General features: G+C 36.6%; 2 protein-coding genes across 2 annotated transcripts in view; one reads left to right on the top strand and one right to left on the bottom strand.

Moving 5' to 3' along the window:
• Positions 1–7,843, top strand: part of LOC118269588 (mothers against decapentaplegic homolog 6) — a 24,655-nt gene extending 16,812 nt beyond the window's left edge. Inside the window, exons 3-5 of the mRNA XM_035584762.2 lie at positions 1,938–2,018; positions 3,527–3,720; positions 4,631–7,843. Coding sequence (XP_035440655.1) covers positions 1,938–2,018; positions 3,527–3,720; positions 4,631–4,975 — 620 coding nt within the window. The 3' untranslated portion in view covers positions 4,976–7,843. The remainder of the gene's footprint in view (positions 1–1,937; positions 2,019–3,526; positions 3,721–4,630) is intronic.
• LOC118269587 (synaptic vesicle glycoprotein 2A) lies at positions 7,833–19,273 on the bottom strand. The gene is made up of 10 exons (XM_035584761.2): positions 19,049–19,273; positions 16,853–17,056; positions 12,848–13,010; positions 11,969–12,150; positions 11,413–11,597; positions 10,931–11,082; positions 9,601–9,819; positions 9,022–9,207; positions 8,567–8,694; positions 7,833–8,186 (listed from the first exon to the last, which is right to left on the bottom strand). The coding sequence occupies exons 1-10, from the start codon at positions 19,161–19,163 to the stop codon at positions 8,131–8,133; spliced, it is 1,590 nt and encodes a 529-aa protein (XP_035440654.2). The 5' UTR covers positions 19,164–19,273; the 3' UTR covers positions 7,833–8,130.
• Positions 19,274–22,771: the final 3,498 nt, after the last annotated feature.

Genomic DNA, 22,771 nt, shown 5'->3' on the forward strand with positions numbered 1-22,771 from the left:
ATTTCATTTAATAGGATATCTTTCTCGACGAGTGTGGCCAGCACGCTAAATAGAAGAGTTCAGTAGGCTCAGACGGTACAGTAACAAAGGCGGGCACTGACTCATAGTGAGCGTCTTTATTACTGTTTTAAAAAACATTTGAAGATGGACCTTGTTGTAAAGTCTATTGATTTTGAACATATCTTTGTATTATTTGGAAAAAGATCTGATAATACCTTTTAAAAAGAAGTTCTTTATACATTTTGCCTTCTACGTTTTGTTCCATAGTGGCAGGTATACATATAAATATGTATAATTATACATGGCTAGTATATGGCCTTGATTTGATCGGTAATATGTTAATGTATTCTATCTTACGCACAGCGGCCACGTACATACAGCTTATATACTTCACATTATTTATATACTTGACCAAATTGAAGATTATGTTTCATAGGGAGATTATTTTAACTTGGTGGTGTTGCTAACCTAAAGATTATATCTATGAAGTCTGGTACTTATTAGAGTCACAATATCACAGGCTTCTTTGTACGATGTAAAGATTATATCTATGAAGTCTGGTACTTAGTAAAGTCGCAATATGTTTTTTTGTACGTAGATATGTAAAAATTGACAAATATGTCTATTTATCCTACAACACCTACCAAACAACAAAACCGAATTTGTCAAAGACATGAAAAACTCAGGCCATTTTAATTTTACTATAAACTCAATATAGCCGCATTTGCCGTCATTAACACCACTCACATTTTTACAAACCAATATACTGGCATTCGAACCAAACCTAAATCAATATAAAATACCAAACGTGTCGAACAATAGCAAAAAAAGTATAAATCAACCTTCTCAACACCTAATTAGCCAAGACCATCGCCCTTTACATGTGTCGGAAGTAAATAATATCATCGTTTCATTCCATTTATATAGCATCCGCATATTTAGCGGCGCCAACTACTAACTACCCTTGAGACCTGCTCACCTCACTAGCAAACAGCGTGACGGTACTTCAATGTATTTAAATAAAATCTATGAGTGTAATAACTATTTATGTTTTAGTACAGGCGCCATAATGAATTACAGTGAACGATTCAAATTAAAATATGTGCAGCTTTATAAATACAAATGCATGAATGATAATTTGTAGCACGCCTTACCATTAATCTAGGGTTTAATGTGGTGAATACTTGATTAATTAATTGTAGTGATTATGTTGTGTCTGGATCTGTAATATTCAATTTGAACTTAACTATAATTTTTAAAGACTTTTGGTTGATGTATAACTTAAGGAGTTAATTGACAGTGAATTAAGCTAGAAAATTGGCAAAAAATCTTAGTAGCAACTTAGAGTCAAAATCTTGGCTTTTCCATCCTGCCAAGGACCCCAAAAAATCCAAATTGAATTGTCACTCTCACTCAAAACATGATATCGTACATGTATGTAATAAATTATGTTACATAGGAGTGGCTGTGTATGTGTGAGTGCAGGCTGTGATGTCACTCTCAAACCTGTCAGAAAGACCGCCATTATTTTTTTAATGGTCTAGAAGCTTGTCCAAACATGTCCGCTAGTGGGAAATAAGTTTTATCGTTTGTAATGGTCTATTTTCCACTGAGATAATACATGGTGGACCTTGTAATGTTTGCTCGGTGGCCAGTTTGGGTAATGGTGTACACGCCCCCTATTTCATGGGACTTGAAAAGTGGGTGTTATGTGAACTGCTTCATATCAATTTTAGGGAATAAAATGTTAAATTTTGCAAAAACTATTTTGCTTTCATATTATGAACGTAATTCAGAAAATTATATGGATTCTCAGTGTAAAATGACACCTTCTGAATAACCTTATTATTTTCTATTCCAACATTTTCTAAGCACTTCTGCCAACATACCCAGAAACAGTGGCATCATATTAATTTCTTCGTGTCTCTTGTCCCCAGAGCATGGCGAGAGTACAGAGGACGCCCGGAGGACGGACCATGAGCGGCTTGTCTCAGGATCCCTGGCTACTGACGGTGAAGGTAACTATCTGATCTCCTACTCCCGAATAACTCCTTGATTTTGCATGGTATGAAGAAAATAGGGATTTCATTTTCTTTACTTGGTTAAAAGTAAATATGCAATTTAGAGAGAGCTAGGGTAGAAGCGTTGTTTATGGAAATATGGCGGTTCTTGTAGTGTTGGAAATTTGTTGGGAAAACGAACGATAGTTTTGATTTGTAATTGCAAAAATTCAAACTAGTTAGGTAATGCCCATCACAAATACCTAAATAGAAAAAAAATCCGACACTTCTGGCACTTTACGATTGCAAAAATTGCACAGTAGTAGTTTGAAAGCCATTTATTAAACAAATCCCACGTCAGCCAGTACTTAGATCCCACCACGCAAACACCACCAGTTAGCTAAGTGGTGTCCCAAACCCATGTCTGATGGCGGTAACCTTGACGATCGATCGCGCCCGCCACGACGGCGCCACCCCATACCACGGCGCCAGTACTAACGCCGTGGGATCGAACGGTGATGGTATTGTCTTGGCAATATCATGGGATTTCAATGGGTTTTGTGGTTTACATTATTGTACCACTATTTTGAATGTATTTTGATGTCCTATAATTGATAATTCGATGTTTATTTTGAAGATCTTAACTTTTATGGTGGTATTTGGTTAGAGTTAGTGGGATAGAGTTGTTTTTAGAAGCTGAATTGATTAGTAAAAGGATTTTTTCTTCTGGATTGAGGGCTACTGAATTTAGTAAATAATTATTTATTAATAGTTTCCCTCACCTTGCCTAGCCATCGTTCTAATGGCTATGAATTGTATTGCTTACTGGAAGGACCATAGTAACACCTAATATCTTTTTATTCATCAATATTTAATTCTACACTATTTTATCGTATCGATATAGTACATTACTAAGTAACACCAAGGACAGTGCGACCAGACTCATCGATTACCATGAATTAGATTTTATTAAATCTTTTTTCAATGGAACTTATATTGTATAGTATTGTTCACTCGCCTCTACATTAGATGATTTTATTTCATCATGATTTCAAAAAGCATCATCTATTTCGGAAACGACAATGATTTCATCAAATCGGATGCAAAAATCATCACTTTGACTTGTAGGAAAGATTTTCGTGAACTTTTGGCAATCGTTTGTAGTTTTTAAAACAATAGGTTTTCGTCACCAGTGGTGTTAAATTACGGTTATTACGGGTTAACTAAACTGTCCGGATATATCGATGCTCGTCAGCTGGCATCGAACGGGTTACCAGAGCCAAGTTTTTGGAAAAGTGATGTCAGGCATTGGAAACGGATGGAACTATCTAGATTTCTACCCATTGTCCATTAATGTGGTGTTGATTGAACCGCACTGATAGCATATTAACTTCTCTGGAGATTCATTAAACTCTTTACTAGTCATTTGAATATTGGAGACAGTTAAAATGCCTGTGAAAACTATTAATTATTATTATAAGTTTGTAATTCTAAGATCTTTCATTATCTTCTTTTCTTCTTTCCAGAACGCCAGAGCTGGGATTCAGAATGGTGTCGGCTTGCGTACTGGGAATTGACCCAGCGCGTGGGTCGTCAGTTCGGTGTCCGTCTGAGGGCAGTAGACGTGTTCGGTGGGGGCGGAGGGGCCTGTGGGTCTGGGAGACATGGGCTGTGCTTGGATGCCTTGGACCAAAGGGGAGATTCACAGCAGGCTGATCAGGTTAGTCTCATTTTAGAATACCTATGTAACAGAAACTTAGAAAAATGATAATATTTTCAAAACTGTTCACTTTTATAAAATAAGATTTGAAGCATGTAATTAAAATCAAAAGCTCGAAAGTGTTCGCGATTACAATGGCAGAAGATAGCCACATTGATTGAGAGTAGGAAGGCGACGAGATAACCTGAGATAACCTCTCGTACGCGAACACACAATCTTTGTGGGACTTAACGCGATATTATTAGTGATTCTCAACGATTTTAGCAAATGTGATACTTGGAGTTTTAAATAGAATAATGTGTTTGAGGAGGCCTATGTCCTGTTGTGAACTGATGGTGATAACGGAAACATTTTAGATTTCGACTGTATAATTAGAGACTCTTGTTTGTCTAGTAAATAAAAAGGCTTTTAGGTAACTTACTTTCCGATTTCAATCCGAAATCTTTAGATGAAGATTGATTTTTGACATTAGTTCTGTAGCGTTTCAAAGGTTTTGGATTAAGATCGTTTATTGAAATTAGCAGTTAGTTGTTCGCTAGCTTAATCACTGATGCAATAATGTAGTGTGGCGCCACTGTCGACATTAATTCAGTAACGCCTAATTATGATTCACTAAAACACTGCAGAAGTGCGCTGACGTAAATAATTAAAATCGAGGTTGGTTTGAACAGGATTTTATCTTTTACGAGTCCTAGCGAGCTCTGATAGCAGATAGTAGATAAATTCAAGCGATAACGATAATTACTATAGAGACAAGAGCATCCCACTCTCTCGAATTATTATAAAACAATGTTCACCTTTCTTTTGACTTTTAATCTAATCTTATCTTAACGAGATATTCAGATAGGAATGTGCAGTAAACAGTAGTGCATAATCAGCAATAATAAAACATGGATTTCTTCTATTTCAGGTGAAGAAAACTAGAGCAAAGATCGGGCTAGGCGTCACCCTGTCGCTAGAATCGGACGGGGTGTGGCTCTACAACCGCAGCCAGGAGCCAGTGTTCGTGAGCTCTCCAGCTCTGGATGCTGCTGCAGCCAAGGCCCTGCTAGTGTGGAGGGTGGCTCCAGGCCACTGTCTCTGTATCTTCGACCCCTCTTGCCCACCTCCAGCGGTCTCGTTGCCCCACATTGGCCCTGTAGACCCAAGGTCGGTGAGGATCTCGTTCGCAAAAGGCTGGGGCCCTAAGTACTCGAGGCGGGATGTGACGGCGTGTCCGTGTTGGCTGGAAGTCTTGCTTGCACCTCCGAGCTGACGCAAATAAAGTGCAGTGGATTTTGTGCGGCTGCTGGCTTTGGGATGGAGGAGACCGTATTGCCTAAACCCACGGGTACTCCCCGCGGCGTATTGATTGTCCAAAACTGATAATGTAAAATCCGATTGTCGATAAAATAGGCCAATCTAATTTCGATTTAAAAAACTACTTTAATCACCATATTTTTTCTCGGTCCTCTCAAAGCAAGCAGCCACACAAACATAATTATGAACTCAAAACAGTGGAAAACGGACCAAAAGTGAAGTGAACTTTTTCTAATGAACTCTGTGAAGTTTTGTTTAATGGACGTTATGATTTTGTACACTCGTTGCCATGGAAAAGTCTTCATCTAGAGATAGAACAAGCAATAGGGAACCTGCTCATTCCCTCTAAAAATGAGAGCATTAAATATACTTATGAAGTAGTTCATACTTAGAAACAAAATTGTTTTTATTCTCTAGCTGACCAATTTTCCAGGGCCTCGAGTGTACAGTACAGTGCGTTGCACACTTATTAGAACCCGGATCTGGGTGATTTTTATACATCTTGTTGGGAATAATGGTACATTATTGTTTTGTTATCATTATCTATTTGTTACTTAAATCATTACCCATTATGCCGTGGATATTTCTAAGAGACTTATATAAGACTAGTCTACCCTTACTTGGCTTGGTGTTCTCACTCCATATTGCGCGTGAGAGTACCAAGACGGCAGAATGTGTACTTTTTTAATCAAGTCATTTTTGACAATTACCATAATAATGTAAATAGTGCAGGTTATATGCGACGTACGACGGTGTTGATGGACGCATGGTGTAATGGATAAACCTGAGGATCATATTGATCATTCCCATTCTATCGACATTATTGTTCATTCATTCACATCAGTACCCTTAGTACGAGTTAGCTTTACGTTTAACAATATCGAAAGGAGAGTGCGTACGGCGCTGTGATTGGCCGGCTTGAATGAACTAACCAACCACAGCGCCGAACGCGCTCTCGTTTCGATTACGTTAAACGTAAAATAAACTCGTACTAAGGATACTGTTCATTACTCCATTTTGAAAGTGTAATTTTAGCTACTCTCTTAGATTGGAGCTAGCCAATTTAGTTGTGGAGTAACTAGTTGAGATACCCTCAGATTTCTCTCTTGCATCACAAGTCCTATCGAAGTTGAGGCCTTAGATGCGGAGTATAGTGATCTTGATCTATACAAGTTTTCTAAAATTGTACATATTGTAAAAACTCGGCTTTAAGACATGCGAGACTGTATATATAGTGTTACATGTATGTACTATAAATATTTGTAATTAATTATTTATAATTATGGAATATGCCTTACCTTAGCATGTAATTATTTAAGTGGTAGTATATAATTTCAACATTTTTTTTTACAAAAACGTACGTATACATAATGGAAAATATAATTTGACGCAACGTTTGTATTGGAGAATTCGTTTCAAGTGAAAAAGGCTGTGTGAAAAGCATTTTTATTGACTTCAAGTGGAAAAAATAGTGTTTTGGGAGATTTTTGATAATATTCCATATGTATAAAAACGTGCTGTTATAGGAATAACACCTATTCTGTTTATTCAAGAACCAAGACTAAAAAAGCCACTTGATTTCTTGGCAATGATATTAACTTTTTATATGTATGGCATTATTACTAGGAATGTCTCAGAATCGATCGTAATTATCTCAATTCTGTGAGTTATGGGAGCAACATGGATTCGCTTAGAGTTCTAAACAATTTAAGTTTAAAGAAAGATCTGCCGATATAATACTTTTGTAAAAGTGCAATCTTATTGAATTAAATAGTTTTAATAACAGATAAAAATGTGCCTTGCGTTATAATGGAATAATAATATTAAATAATCGGGTTATCCTGATTCGTATGTAAGAAACAGTCAATTTCACTGGCCTATAAGAATTCTATACATTTATATATACATTATATAATATGATTTTTATTGTGAAGCTTGCTTCCCACTATGGCGTAACATTGGCTGAAGATATATTAAAACAGTTGTACTGTTGAAATGTATCTTTTTGCATGCTACGCCCTAGTGGGGGGCAGGCGTAAATCCTCGAATTTAAGTGTATAATCGCTTAGACAAAGTGATTGGACAATAAGAAATAAAATCTAGTCTATGTAGCGACAGTGCTTGTTCGTTCTGATCCAGCAGTGGAGTCAGGCCAGTTTGGACCATTTTAGACTATAAACGTCTATTTTCTATAAGATTTTTAAGTACAATGCTAATAAAAAATAATAAATCAACAATAAATATTTGACCCAAAGAAAAGAAAATATCAATTGAAATTAATAATTTTTTGTCTACATTTTTTTTCAAAACGTCCACTGTGCAATAACGTTGTACTGAAAAATCTATAGCATTTGTTTTTTTTGGAAAAAATCATGTAAATAATGCGGATGGCAGCTTGTTCACAATAAATTGTATTTTATGCAGTCACAAAAGCATAATTATGAGTTATTTATTAATGTTTCGGGGTAAAGCTGTTTAGTCAATGCATTAGACTGATGTAGCGCCTTAAACGAAATCAGTTTTGACGTATTTTTAATTATTTTTCACCTTTATAATTCAGCAATAATAATATAATTTTTCGTTAATTTTTTCACGTCATGTTCCATAATAGTTTAATAGATACCTGCAATATCTCCAGGTTTTAATGTTTTTTTTTTAGGAAAATAATTAAAAATACGTCAAAAACTAAATATAATATAAAATTTAATAATGTAGATAGTAATTGTTCTCCCTGATTCGCCGGTAAATTGTTGTGAGTTTGACTGAAAAGATGGATGAAATTAGGTTATGATAAATTATAAATAAAAGAGAAATATTTTTAAAACTTCCGCAGTTTCATTCTTTCCTTTCTTTTTATATCAATTTATTTACATTAATTATAGAGTTACGATTTACAACACAATACATTAAATTACAAAATAACATATAAAAAATAATACGTAAATCAAACCTAACTCTTTAATGCACACATGGACATTTTCTCTTAACTCAATGTCTTTAAATACATAATAAATACTTGACACATAGAAACAACAGTACAAACATGTATAAACAACAAGACACATGTATTATTTACAGTCATATTCGTCATTCGCTTATAATAAACGCAAATTACTCTAATTTCTTAAGAGTAGTATTTGGTAGCAAGAAACACGCCAGACCGCACACTGGAACAAAAATAGACCAATTAGCATAATTGAGAACAACGCCATCTAGTAATAACCACGTGCACTAAAATGTATGGCGTACTAGAGGAACATTTCTATTGGCTGATGAGTTAAGAAACGAATTTGTCTAGAGGGCGCCATATGTGTGCAGTTGTGTGAAATTGAAAATCATTTGTGCAGAGGGCGCCACTTGATGTAAGATGTTATACAATTTTGTATAGCCCAATACATACAACTGTATAACTGTAGATGGCGTTATATATGATTTTTGTGCAGCAAGTAAACATTGAGAAACGATCGGTTTTTCAAGCATATTGAGTTAAAATGGACCTTTAAATCGATCAAGTTATCTATTAGGAATAATCGAATTTATAACTCACCAGTTAATACGGAGCCAATGGTAATGAAAGGCGGGAGGCATCCGTAGTCTATGAGTGCGGGGAAGATGACGGTACCAGTGATGGTGCCCAGGCGACCGCACATCAGGAATGTGGCCATCGCCATTACTCTGCAAAGGATTATTCATTTATTATTTACAATCAATAATCATAATATGATTGGCGGTGGTGACAGTAGAGTCGATGATGAAACTGGTGGTGGTAATATTTAACCCTTACTTTTCTAGAAGAAGTCATAAGACCCGACTAAGGCACAAAAAATAATAAAATGTAAGGTTCTGAGGCTTTTATGCAGATTTTTTGTTAGAAAATAATAGTAGGTAATATTGCGCAACAATTTCTCAAAGTGCATTTGGTACTATTTACAATTTCTGGAGATCACACTCCTAGTAGTGTTTTCTTATAACAGTTTTTATCGAAAATCATACAATTCTCACCTGAGTGACGTCGGGAATAAGTCTACAGTGATGCTGGACAGCGAAGCTCCACAGAGCGAGGTGAAGGCAAGCGTGGAGGTTACCATGGCAACCACTGCGTATGCGCTGGTGCCCAGGAACGGCAGCATGATGATCAGGCTGGCGCTAACGAGGCTACAGAAACCGGAGACTAGACGCTTACCGCATCTGCAAGAGTTAGAAGATATATTTATTAGATATTATCTTAAGTAAGTTGAAAAAAGAACAAGATGAATCTTTCAAAGCCATAAAGGTTGAATAAAAAATGGCAAATTTTACAACGCCTCTACGGGTCAAGTGTGGAACTAAAATTTCCCATACAAATATATTTACGTCGTCGCTAGCGATTGTCTGCAAATACTATTGCTTCAAACTCATGGTAGAGGTACAGTTTTCACCAGAATGTCCAGAGACATACAAAATTGATACTGCACATGAAGACAAAAAAAATCATAGAAAGCCAGCCATTACCCAGCACCATTTCATCATAAAACGCCTCTTAAATCTTCTGCTTAAACGACAACCAATAACTTACTCAAAGTAATAGAAAAAAAATCTCACCTATTAACAATAGCGCCTCCAATTCCATAGGTCAGCACAGACCCTGCTCCCACAGCAGCACTTTGCAGATAGGTCAGCATATCAGCCACGATGGGAACACAGATCTCGTCCACGGCTACTGCGTGGGTGGTGGAAGGAGCGATGGCTGAACAGAGACCCTTCGCGTTGTTGCCGATCATCGCTGCCAGTTGAGGGTACCAGAGGCGGATGGTGTTGGAGCTGGAAGGTAAATTGGTGATGTGAATATAGATTGCATGGTTGGCACTGTGGGCAACTGGCTGCCATGCAACGTATAGCGGGTTTGATTTCCGTACGGAGCAACACTTTGTGTTATCCACAAATTGTTGTTTCGCGTCTGGATGTCATGTGTATGTGAAATTGTTGTAAAAGCACCCACGACATAGGACAAAGTCCTAGTGTGGGGTAACGTTTAAAAAAAATAGATGGAACAAGGGGTGAAGTTTGTGTTTGTTGGTTTGGAGTGAGTGATACTGCTTTATGGGCAAACGTATCACTTAAAATTGGATTGATTGGATATATATCTAAAGAACCATAATAGCCTAACACAGAAGTATAAACTTAGAGTGAACCTAATTTTTACTAGTTGAGTAGCTATGTAATACTTATTGTAACAGGTGGCGGGTAAGGTAAAACTATAGACTCTCATGCTATCACGATATCCGTCTTGGGTATCAAAATCAACATCAGTTCGGACAATCAATTAACGAAAACAGCGTACATAACTGGTATCCATTTCTTTACTCTGGTTAATTGTTGGTTACGACAGTAATGACTATCTTTACTAATTAAGATGAGCGTGTTAAGGAGTTTTGTGTTAACCGGTCGGAACCACGCAGGCACCAAACATTGACCCGTTTACTGGTAACATCATGGTATTTAGAAGTGTCTGCTTATATCTACAATAAACTGAGCACAGTAACTTACCATTCCAGTGTAGACTGGAATGTTTTAATTTTATAGAAGATATGTGTGTCAGATAGCTTTATAGAGATCCATTTATTAATATTCTGAACAGGCTCCAATGTGGAGACAGTTTTAATATTTAATTCTTTATTACTTGTGCTGAACGTTCTGTCTTTAAGATTTTAATTAATTTGAACGTTGAAGTTTTCTTCGTAATGAGCTGTTGGCGTTCCATTGTCTACTTCCCCCGTGGGTGACAGGTGTGAGGTTATGTATGAATGCAAACAATTACTTTTGCAAGGGACATTCGGCCGCATCTTCGCTTCGCCGTTCTGACAGAAAGTGTGTTGGTGGCGAAACGCAGACTTATCAACGCTAAAAAAAGGTGCACAGGGTAGGTACTCACCCGAACATACAGCCCATGTGTATGGTGCTGATGAGGAACAGCCACTTGGCGTGAGGAGGTCTGAACAGTGGTGCCAGCTGCGCGTAGCCTCCCCTCAACGCTGCCATACCTTGTCCCTGCTGCTCGTTCTTTTCTTCAACTAGGACTTTTACCTGAAATGTTATATGAAAAAAATAGATTTTTTCTTTAACGAACATTAATATTCTTAGTATGTTTTTCATTCTTGTAACAAAAAATCTAAGATTAGCTTAGACTTATGTTGATTCACCAAAAATGAATTATGTAGATAGTTAGAAGTAAAAGGCAGTTTTTACGGATTTTGCAATGCGTTTCCAAGTTATAATATATTTTTGTTTCTTTAACGTGACGTGTGACTTAAAATCCGATAAATGGGAGTCATTGGATGAGGCCTATAGTCAGCAGTCACGTGACTGATAAATAATATATGATGATGACGATTAAAATCCAAGACATCCACTCACCGGGTACTCTTCAGCAGGTTTTCCAGTATTCAATCTATAAATGGTCCTGAAGACTGCCATGGCCTCCTCATTCCTCCCTCTGGACATGAGGAACTTGGGACTCTCCGGCAGACAGAGGAAGAACATTCCAGTCATGAGTGGCATCAGCGCCGTCGTGAAGAGGAATATGTTCCACGAGTGGATTACTGGAAAATAAAGAAGACATTTTTAGCTGATGATGATGACTTTAGTTAATTTGGTCTTACAAGGTAATTTAGTCTACATTCACTTTCTTATGGGCAAATTCATCAGAATGATTACAGACACCAAACCGAGCAGGATCGAATCCTTCTCTTACATTTATAGGTTTTACATTGTAACTTAAATGATAATGAATACGTGGAATGTTAATTTGAGACAGGAGGTAAATGGATCACCTGATGGTAAGCGTGACTGGTGAACTCAAGCAATACCAGACGAATTTAAAACCTTTTTAAAAAAAGTATAATTATGCTCTGGCCCCAAAATAATTAAAAAATGTTAAGAAGAAGAAAAATCTTGCTAAAAGAGCACTTACCAATACTTCCTCCGAAGAGAGTGAACTCCCAGTCCTTGGTGAGGATAGCCCAGGCCACCAGCGGCAGGGTGGTGTTGGCGAAGGTGTAGAACAGGCTGGTCAGCAGGATCACTCGGGCCCTCAGCTCCGTTCTGTGCAACTCTGCCAGGTACGAGATCAGGACTGCGAAGGGACCGTTGAAGCTGGAAAGGGGAAAGAGATATATACATATTAGTAACGATATTTGGTATCAGTCTTAACTTTTTTAAACAATCTTCATAATATTTTAGGTATCCGTCATTTCTTCGTATACAAGACAACGATAGAAAACATGTTGCGTTTCGCGTGGATCTACATTTCGGCATACAAGGGGTTAAATGATAGTTTAGAAATGTTATAGTTTTTTTAAACTATTCTAGTTATGTTATGAAAAATCGTATTTTGTATGATTATTTGAAAAAAAATAAGCGAGAAGAATAATTCAACTCGTTTTAAAATTTGTATGAGTAACACATTATAGCATTTTCAATAACTTGTACACAATCGTTATATTCTGCTTTTATCTTCATTAAGTTTTACGAGCACTAACAATTAAATGTTTAATTTTAGTAGAAATAGATTTAACGTGACTATTGTGCCAAGTATCATAATGTGTATTGTTTAATAATAATAATTCTTTAGTCATCTTCTAAACTATTAATCATGGAAAGCAAAATAATTTAGCTACCACTGTCCGCTAAGTTTCTTATTTGGTTATCGAAAAATTATTATAAAAATGTATTTTTAATCAATTTCCTTAACTTTCAAAAAAATCTGTATCCTTAGTATGAATTTGTTTTATGGTAACTTTTAAAGCCCTCTGGTGATGATGTTGTGAAGATTAAGAGATTAGATACTCACAGGAATCCACTGGCGAACCGGGTAACCAGTAACATCGCGAAGTTCTGGCTCATGGCGGCTGCTATCTCAATCAGACCAGAACAGAAGAAACCCCACACCATGATCTTTTTCCTCCCCAGGGTATCTGACAGGAATCCCCACACCATTGCCGAGGAGATCATGCCTGGAAGTAAGAGAGAGGGAGTTGAATAGAGGTAGAGCAGGCAGTTTGGTAAAAAGATCAGTTTCTTTATTTGGGTATTATGAGTATTTTGAATTAAGTTTGTTTGTGTAGTAGCAAATAATACAAGGACGAGCTAAACTAAACGAAAAAGAATAAAATTTGACAAAAAGATATTAACAATTTTTCTTTTTTCTCTTTTTGTTACAGCAACGGCTACGAATTGCTACGCCATGCTACGCCATGCTACGCGCTACGAAGGGCTACCGATGACGTAGCAATTGTTTTTAAAATTTTGCTCCAGATTCGCACAATACAGACACAAATTATATGACCCATTTCTCTTTAATTGACATCATAATATAGTCTTACTGGCTTCTTGCCCATTCTAGAGGTAAATGCGTAATGTGAACTAACAAACATGTTATTGACTTCGGCTTGTTTTTGAGTACAGTTTAATTTTACTGAAATTGCACAAGACTTTATGATTCACATGGAAAACAGGCGAGGTATCTAGTAAACAAGAGGCTAATTTGTTTTTGATAATGCTGTGTGTACATTTTTTTGGGGTTCCGTGAGTGTGAGATGTTTTGAATTTTTTGTTTTAGTTTTGAATTTTTACTAGTTGTGTCATCATTTTGATCTTCGTCACGTTCTGTGATAGGTTCATATCAGCTTTATATCATGGAGAAAGACAGACTACACAGTTATTAATTGATCAATTAAAAACAAAAACAGCTAATATAACCATAACAGTAAAATCAACTTTATTACAAAACTATCTAGGAGTAATCATTTCACAATCAGCGCAATTTATAATAGAAAATCTCTTTCGCAGCAAAAGAAACAATTTTCCTCTATAACGTAATCAGTTTTCCGAGTAACACATTTTCCTTAACCAACAATAACAGTTTGAAAATAAAAATAGTGACTGCCTCGTTGGTCGAGGCAGTACCTACTCTCGTACTCAGTACTACCAATACTCAGTAGTTTGTCGTTCTGATTGGTTGGTTTATTCGAGCCGGCCAATCAGAGTGCCGAACGCGATCTCGTTTCGATTACGTTAACGTAAAGCAAACTTATACTAACGGTACAGTTATACTTTACTTGCAATTGTGAAAAACCCTTTGGGTAACGAAAGGCGTAATATTATATTATCATGTAACTAAAATAGTACCAATAAAACCCAAGTAAACGAAACTAGAGTAATTTTACATAACCGCTGTCGTCACAAACCAAATATTTAAGTGGAAATTGCAAGGCTTCACATTGTTTGTGTAATTCAGTTATAATACACGATGTGTATGTACTTATGTATGATAGGAACAGGTGATGTCTGTACATATTTACCTATACACAAACAATACACACACTGTGTATTGTTGCCACAGATTTGTTTGTTGTGTTCTTTGATATGAAATTGATGTGTCATTATTGATGTGGTTTAGTTATTTGTGGAAATGTTAATTGTTATTGTACTTATGTGAGGTTTAGTTTAGACTACCTAGGTATTATATAAGGAGATATACTATCTCAGTGAAATTATTGTCAAAGACAGTATTTGTATATTTTGTAGCTCAATTTAGTATCACTTTCTTGAAGTATATATGATGGAAGCATGATAATCTAGTGTGCGAATATCGGTTCATTACTCGGATACTTATCTAAGTTTATATATTTTGGATTTCATACGAGACGCAGTTTACTCGCCTGTGAGTAAGTAAATAGTTCTTATATGAATAAGACTTAAAACCTATCGAAAGCAGTTACTAACTACTGATACATTGACGGATTTAAAAACTTTTGACGTTCAAAAAGTACCTTGTCTAATTAAAATAAATGATTTCGACATTGACTTTGAACACTATGCTTTTACCAAACCCTCTATTAAAAAACAGGAAGTTTACAATAAACAAATTTAACTCCAAAACTCCGCAGTACAAATCATACTACATTTGATCTATGATAACCACACACCACACTCCAGGAGTACAGTCTGTCAAAATGTAAAGAATGTGTTATGACATTAGCCACACCACAGCACATCACGCCCTGCTTTGAAGTACAATAAACATTGCCACGAGCAGTCGACGTTACTGATGATAGAATAGAAATATTCGCAGAAGGTTTACTACAGAAAACAAAAAAAAAAGAACATTATACTGCGTTATGCTAATGATGATGTTGGTCAAGTGGTTGCAATTGTGATTGTCATGCAAGAATAGTTCCACGTTTGTTTTGTTTCAAGTATTTAAAAGTGAAAGCTGAATGTTACTAATATTACTGAAATTACTTAAAAGTAACAAAATAAAATAACCTAATGTTCTTAAATGTTCATAAAACAAAGTGATGTTCCTAACTTGTATGTCAAAATATATTATCAAACTTTTTTTCGTAATGAACAATACGATAACTTTTTTCTTTAATTTGAGCTGCCTTGCTTTGCTCAAATCCACCACAGCCTCTATGTACCATTTAGGGTTATTCCCGTTATAATTTTATGTATGTTATTACAAAATTAAACTTAATATGACAGAATGATAGGCATCACGCGTCCTACGTGTCCTATCACAGCTGACTAAGTAATCCTTCTGCACATATTTATTCGTTCCAAAACACACAACCACGTTACATTTATAGGTACAAGTACCTACGTTGTTATTGATACATTTTCTTTGTTTTACACGAAAAACAAAGGTAAATGTTTGATGAAATAATTCGCAGTGTTCCGTCTAGTTTGGTAAAATGACAAAAAGGTGTTATTTTTTTGGTTGTTTAGTTGTAAAGTCATTGTGATAGGTCATGTTAGGTGATCTTTGAGTGTTATGTGTGTGATAAATGACAATCTGTTTGTATCGATTCCATTTTTATGTTTTGATGAAAAGCAGCTGAGTTTTCTTCACATCTAGCTGTTGGGATAAATATGTTTTGGACTACAATAGTGGGATAATGAAGAGTGAAAATCGAACTGTGACGTATTTTAAAAGCCTGTGACCATTCAGATGATAGTCCAATGACACCATTTGGCCAATCTTAATCTCTGAATCTATCGAATCTAAGTTTGTATAAAAAATCTATACAACTTATGTCAAAAATGTAGGTGTACATTGTAGTGGCAATCCATGTCATAATGTGCACCGCTGCCTACCTCTTCGGGGATAAAAGACGTGACGATATAATTATGTCAAAAATCGGTCATTAATTTTATAAGATTATTTATAAATATCGGTTATTAATTTTATAAGATATTGCATACTAATGATAGCTATTAAGAAAAACCCGCATCTCATCTCAATGACGTAATGATGGAACATTCGCTCTGTTCTCTTTATCTCGACTGCAATGATAAGGCTTTATGACTTGTTGTGAAGCGCCGTGATTAGCACACGCATGCGTAGTGACACACCTCCGGTAACCGAACCGATTTACTTAGCCTACATCAAGACAACTACCGTAGCTTCATTGGGTTTCTTAATTTCATGTCATCGGATTATTTTTTTATTATTTCATCGATTTTTGTATTACAAAATGGCTGCCTCGTTGGTCGAGTGCTCGCAAGTGCGATTGCCGGACAAGGGGTCTCAGGTTCGATTCCCGGATCGAGCAAAGAATTGCTGGGATTTGATTGGTTTTTCGATTTTTTTTTCTGTAATAACACGGAGTCTAGAATTGTGCCCAGTATATGGCAATAATCTTACCTCCTATTACATGGGGTTTAAAACTGTGAAAATGGTGAAAAGTGGGTATACATTGTGTAGCGGCTATACGTGCCGTAATGTGCACCTCTGCCTACCCTTCGGGGATAAAAGACGTCACGTTATTTTTTTTATAAAGTGGTATCGTACCTCCATAAGTCATAGCAGTGATGGTCCCCATATCCAACAGACTGAGTCCCATGTCACACTGTGCTCTGGTGAAGATGTAGCTGGTAGAGCTGGTCACGGAGACGGAGCTCCAGAACGCCGGGATGGAGATCAGCATCAGCGCTATGTTGAACTTGCCGTACCCTGCCGCCGCTATCGCTTCTTCAAAGTCCTGCGGTTCAGGTTCTGGAAGTGGAAATAGGAAGGGATTAGGAAAATCAATATTTACTGCGAAGTATTAACGACTATTTTAGAGTGTATGGATGGAAATGATAATTTTGATAATGTTACCATTCAATTAGATATTACCATTTAGTCTGAGTCATATGATTATATTTTTGATAATTTAATCTTTGCGTTTGGTGACCATAGTTAAGCTTATAGTTAGCTTGGTTATTATTACCATCAGTAACGTATTAGATATTAATGATTCTATTAGATTGACCATAAACGTTAAATATGTACAATGCAGGTTCAAGACGGGAGAAGTCATCAGATGATTTTACCACCTCAAAAAGGCATATTTAGTGCTATAATCACATTTAGTATTCCTCACTCCAAAGTATTAAGTGTGGAAGAGCCATGCTTCGGCAAGAATGGGCCGGCTCGACCGGAGTAATACCACGACCTCACAGAAAACCGACGTGAAACAACGCTTGCGTTGTGTTTCGTTTTGTGAGTGAGGTTACCGGAGGCCCAATTCCCCTTCCCAATCTTCCCCATCCCTATTCCCGAACAACAACCCTTAAATTCCTAACTCCCAAAAAGCCGGTAACGCACTTGTAAAGCCTCTGGTGTTTCAAGTGTCCATGGGCGGCGGCGATTGCTTACCATCAGGTAATACGTCTGCTCGATTACCGGCTAATGTCTCATAAAAAAAATGTAAAAGTGTGTTGGTTTGGATGTTTGTCCGTCAATCATGTTGAAACACAAGCGAGCTGACTTGGGTGATAGGATACTTTTTATCCTTCAGGAAACTGCAACATTTATAGTTAGTACCGAAAAGTAATCAAACGAAAACTGAATGAAATTCTTAGAACAGCAGACTGCAATCCCATTAGCATTACTTAAATATCTAACCAATCAGTCTCAACCAAATATGAAGACATAAACAAAATATTTCTCAGTATCTCAGTAATATATGCAGATAAACGCGACGATCACAACAACTCCGTCTCAGTCTGGTCTGGTAATAACTTCGAGATCTTGGCCAGCCGCCAGCAAGACCTGACTCCTTACCTTCCACCAATATATGTCACTCACTCTAACTTTATTACCGTTCGTCCATTTTAATATATTAGTACTCTATTTATGTCCCCATTTCAGGTGTTCAAGGTCTTTGGTAATTAGTTTCCGATTGGCGAAGGTGGGTCTTTAGAAATAAGTGGGGTTTTTTGATGATTTTGATTTTAAACTGCTAAATCAAAGGAGCATTGTTTTATATAATGTACACATACATTTCACCATTTATGTTAAAAGTCCTATGTAATAGTGTGTGAGCCTATTGCCATATATGTATTTGGCGCAATTCCAGACTCCGTGCTAATAAAATTTCAAAAATCCGAAAATAGCCCCGTAACGCCTTGCCCGAGTATCGAACTCGAGAGCCCTTGCCCGGCAGTTACACTTGCGACCACTCCGTCATCGAGGCAAACAACACAAACGCTGTAGCATATTACAATTGCTTTCTGGGGAGTACTTTTTAATCAAAACTATCCGGGAACTCACAAATTCCCATACAAAGAACATCATCAAAACACATTCAGCCGTTTAGGAGAAATTCAATGATATACAAACATCGAAAGAATAGACAAAGATAAAGATTACGACACGGAAAGATTAACTATTATATCCATGTGTAATCCGTTTGTGCTACTGAAGATTATAAGACTTCTTTTGTTTATTAAGCTAGGATCATTGGGGAGGACTAATATCTTACCCGACATTATAAGTACCTAACACGCAATACAGCTCGCCAAAATTTTCCATTAACGGTAACTATAGAAGAGAGTTATTGTAATACGCGATATTAGTCTGAAAATTGTCTTAAGGAATCTTATGTTAATCCAAGAGATAAGAGAGTTTAAACAAAAACAAACTCCTTAAATTTAAGACAACAACAGTAATTAAATCACTTCACAATGACGTCATAATGTAAAAATATCACAAAGAACGTACCTTGAGCCATCTTCTCCAAATTCGTTGAAGATAAACCTGTGACCTTGAACAGATGGTCATGTGGAATCTCCTCCCTGGTCACTGTGGCTTCCGCGTCACCCTTTGCCGTCACCATTTTAACTTCTTTTTAAATTTAAATAATAACTATCTTGATAAACCGAATATCTAACTGTCGGTAGATAGTATGAGTATACCGGTGGACCATTCTTGGAGGAATGAGGTAACATGAAATGATAATGTTGTATATATTATATATCTGATCGTTTGCTAAGGATTTGTGCTGTGTGCTCATCAAATATGTGAGCGGCTTATATCTGCGCTAACAGCTTCTTCGGTACAAATGTGTGTTTGGTGATAAAACTAGACTTTATTTTTGACTTTACCTGTTTATTTTTGGTTTAATGGTAGCCCTTTATGTCTGTTTGTCATGTGTGTAATAACAGATTCATAGTTCTAATTTTCAATTTCAAAATTACTTAAAAAAATAGAAGATATGATATGGGAGACAGGCAGGAAATTATGTATGTATGTACATACATAATTTCCTGCCTGTCTCCCATGGGGGTAGGCATAGACAATGAAACGCTTTCGCTTCTTCAATAGTCATTAGTCTGTTCATGCATGCTCGTCGGTTAAAGGTACTTTTAATTTGACCCTTCTTTAATATATCGCCAATCTGGTCTCTATATGTCCGTATAGGGCGCCCTCTACCGATGACATCAAACCAATTTATAGAGTATCCAGAAAAAGGCGGTATGAACTAAGGTGTGCAAGTATTAATGACGTCACAATGTCGTTAAAAAGTAAACAAAATGAAAGTGGAGACATCCAATATAGGAGACTTAGATAACATAGACTAGAACAAATACTATTGTAGCTAATTGTAGAATAGTTTATAGATATATTATTAGCTTATATATGATTAGTAGATCATAGTCGAGACGTATTGACTTGAAAATGTCTCAGAATGCATCCTTAAGATTGTAATTAGGATAAACATTAATAACAACCGATATGTTGCAGTTATTCTATCGATTTGCATGATTTTTATGAACTGGTGTTGATGTGGAAGTTGTTAGAGAGGCATTTTTTGTTGACGGGGGACACTTTTAAAAGGCGCCTAGCTTTTTGGATGGGGGTTTTTTATCTCACTAAAACCTCCCCGGTGTCCATCTGCAGCTAAAGAAGGCACCGCTTCCTCTTAGTAGATTTATTAAGGAGACCTATGTTCAGTAGTGGACTGTGATATAATGATGATGACTTTAACTACTTTACTAATAAGGGTAGCATAGGGCCCTTTAATTGACTTTTTTCTTACGGGGGTAAAATCATCCAATGACTTCTTCCGCCTTAGGCCAGGCGAGAGGAACACTCTTACTAAAAACCACCTCTTCCTACTTCTGCCTCGGTTAAATCCAGTAGGCAGATTGCAAAATGGCTGGCTGTGGCTTGATGCGTAGATAATATAGAACACAGTGGCGTGCTATTGTAGCGAGGCCTAAGTACTGCAGTCAGTGAAAAGGGATAGATGATGATGATAGTCAAAAATAAATGAATAAGACATTTTAAAATCGTTTCACATTTAGTTTAGAAGTCTGCCTGTAGCCTTACATTTGGCAATTACGATAATGTTATGGTAAATAATTAGTTTGTAACAAACAAGTGCCTGTCTCTCTGTAGATATTATCGTTTGCGTGATCCTATATATTTATTACTTAAACTGTAATGAAGTATGATTGATTCAAATGGCTTATAAGAAAGGTTCTGTACGTACAAATTCTGGAAATATTCGTAGGATACAAGTTAGTGTGATTTTCCACCAGAGGTGTGCTATGTAGCTATGCTGCGAGTAAATAATAGCTAAGCTGTGAAACTATGTGACCATTTCCACTGATACTAAGTGAAGTAGTGGTGCAAGCGGGATATGATATGAAGATGTCAGGCTCTTACTAACTAAAAACCACCCCGTTCCTATTCCTGCTTTTCGAGCCGGAGCCCAGGTAAACCCGGTAGGTGGTACGCAGCTCCGGTTCAAGCTATGCTAGTCGTAGGTCGTAGAATGTTGCTCATGAATATGAGCATCCAACATAGCATCAAAATAGTTGAGTTCCTCGTAAGGCGAAATATATAATAATAAATGTATGTCTATAGCCAATTTGAGTTTATTATAAATCATAGTCCCTTATAAAAACATATTTACTGTTCAATAACGTGTCCGATACAAGTTGTAGACGTAACAATCGGACTAGACTGTGTCAACCATTATTTAGACTAGCCATAGTAATTCATTCATGGGAGTATATATTCAATGTTTATGTAAATTAAATTCCAATAGAAATTGTTTAGACTGATCGATATTGATTTTAACTTGGAAAAACTTAGACGTAACAAATTGTGTATGTTTAATAAATTAAAGACATAATGTCTTGATTAAGAATTTTGAAAAAGTCTTGCCTTACTCTGTATTGAAGAACCAGAAATTGAAATGTGTATGTGGTGATTGTCTGATCAAAGGAATAAATGTGTTGGACACCAAAACTGTGCGAACGCTTTGTAGTTTTTGTATCTCTAAGGAATAAGAGATGTTTCCTGCTCGTGACCATTTTCACTGACTACTGCTGCACTTAATTAGGGCTACTTATTAGGTATAAGCCGGTAAAGGAGCAGACGGATCACCTGATGGTAAGCAATCGCCACTGCCCATAGACACCCGAAACGCCAGAGGCGTTACAAGTGGGTTAAACATTTAATGAATTATTATGTTATCGGCTTACTCACGTACTGTTTTGACGAGGAAAGGAGCAGACGGATCACCTGATGGTAAGCAATCGCCACTGCCCATAGACACCCGAAACGCCAGAGGCGTTACATGTGGGTTAGAAATTTAATGAATTATTATGTTATCGGCTTACTCGCGACACACGACGCGGCGATTGTCGCGCTGCTACTGTGTCGCGGAATGCTGCTCATGAATATGAGCCTCTAGCATGGCTTGAAACTAGTCGAGTTCCTCGTCAAAACAGTACGTGAGTAAGCCGATAACATAATAATTAATTTAGTATGTCTCACGAAAGTTACAATAAAATCACAGAAATTTAGTGGTTATTAGGGAATTAGGGATTGGGAAGATAAGGAACGGGATTGGGAAGGGTAGGGTATTTCGTTTTCCCGGAGCTGCAGACTACAGTCACAGACAGTAATTAAATGATATTCTCCCCTCAAAAAAATAAGGCATTTCATTTCTAGACATATTGTACAGACCCCTAACTTAATTAATAAAAATGGGACGAGGAGCCATACAATTATGCTTATTACTGCTTAGTGAAAACCAAGTTTGATGTTACATAATTTCCTCATAATAAAACAGTATTTTATTGATATTTGTTTACAAAACCTCGTTCAAGACAAATATTTACTGAACAAATATTTGCTATCGCATGACACATCTCTCATCTAATTATATTATGTACTTAGTAATACATTATGTACTTTGTGTGTGGATGTTTTCCGTTGCTAAGTAACCTTAATGTATCAGCTGTAAGCAAGGTGTTTTGAATGATGGTAAACAGTGATATTATTGTGGCATGAAATGTCAATGGTGTGTTGGTTAAAGAAGTTGTGCTAGGGTAGTGGAGGTTTAAGACGCCTGCTCCTCATGCATGATGGGTTCAAAACCTACCAAGGGCAAGTATGTAATGTCAATGTAACTCTTTCTAAGTTGTA

Source organism: Spodoptera frugiperda, chromosome 30 (genome assembly GCF_023101765.2).
Source record: "Spodoptera frugiperda isolate SF20-4 chromosome 30, AGI-APGP_CSIRO_Sfru_2.0, whole genome shotgun sequence".
Classification (NCBI taxonomy): Eukaryota; Metazoa; Arthropoda; class Insecta; order Lepidoptera; family Noctuidae; genus Spodoptera; species Spodoptera frugiperda.

Bases quoted from the DNA above. Each gene is read 5' to 3' on its own strand.
- LOC118269587 (XM_035584761.2), bottom strand. From the start codon at position 19,163: ATGGTGACGGCAAAGGGTGACGCGGAAGCCACAGTGACCAGGGAGGAG. The intron at 13,011-16,852 runs GTACGATACCAC...TCTTACTTCCAG, and splicing joins CACTGCTATGACTTATGGAG to GCATGATCTCCTCGGCAATG. The intron at 11,083-11,412 runs GTGAGTGGATGT...ATAACATTTCAG, and splicing joins AACCTGCTGAAGAGTACCCG to GTAAAAGTCCTAGTTGAAGA.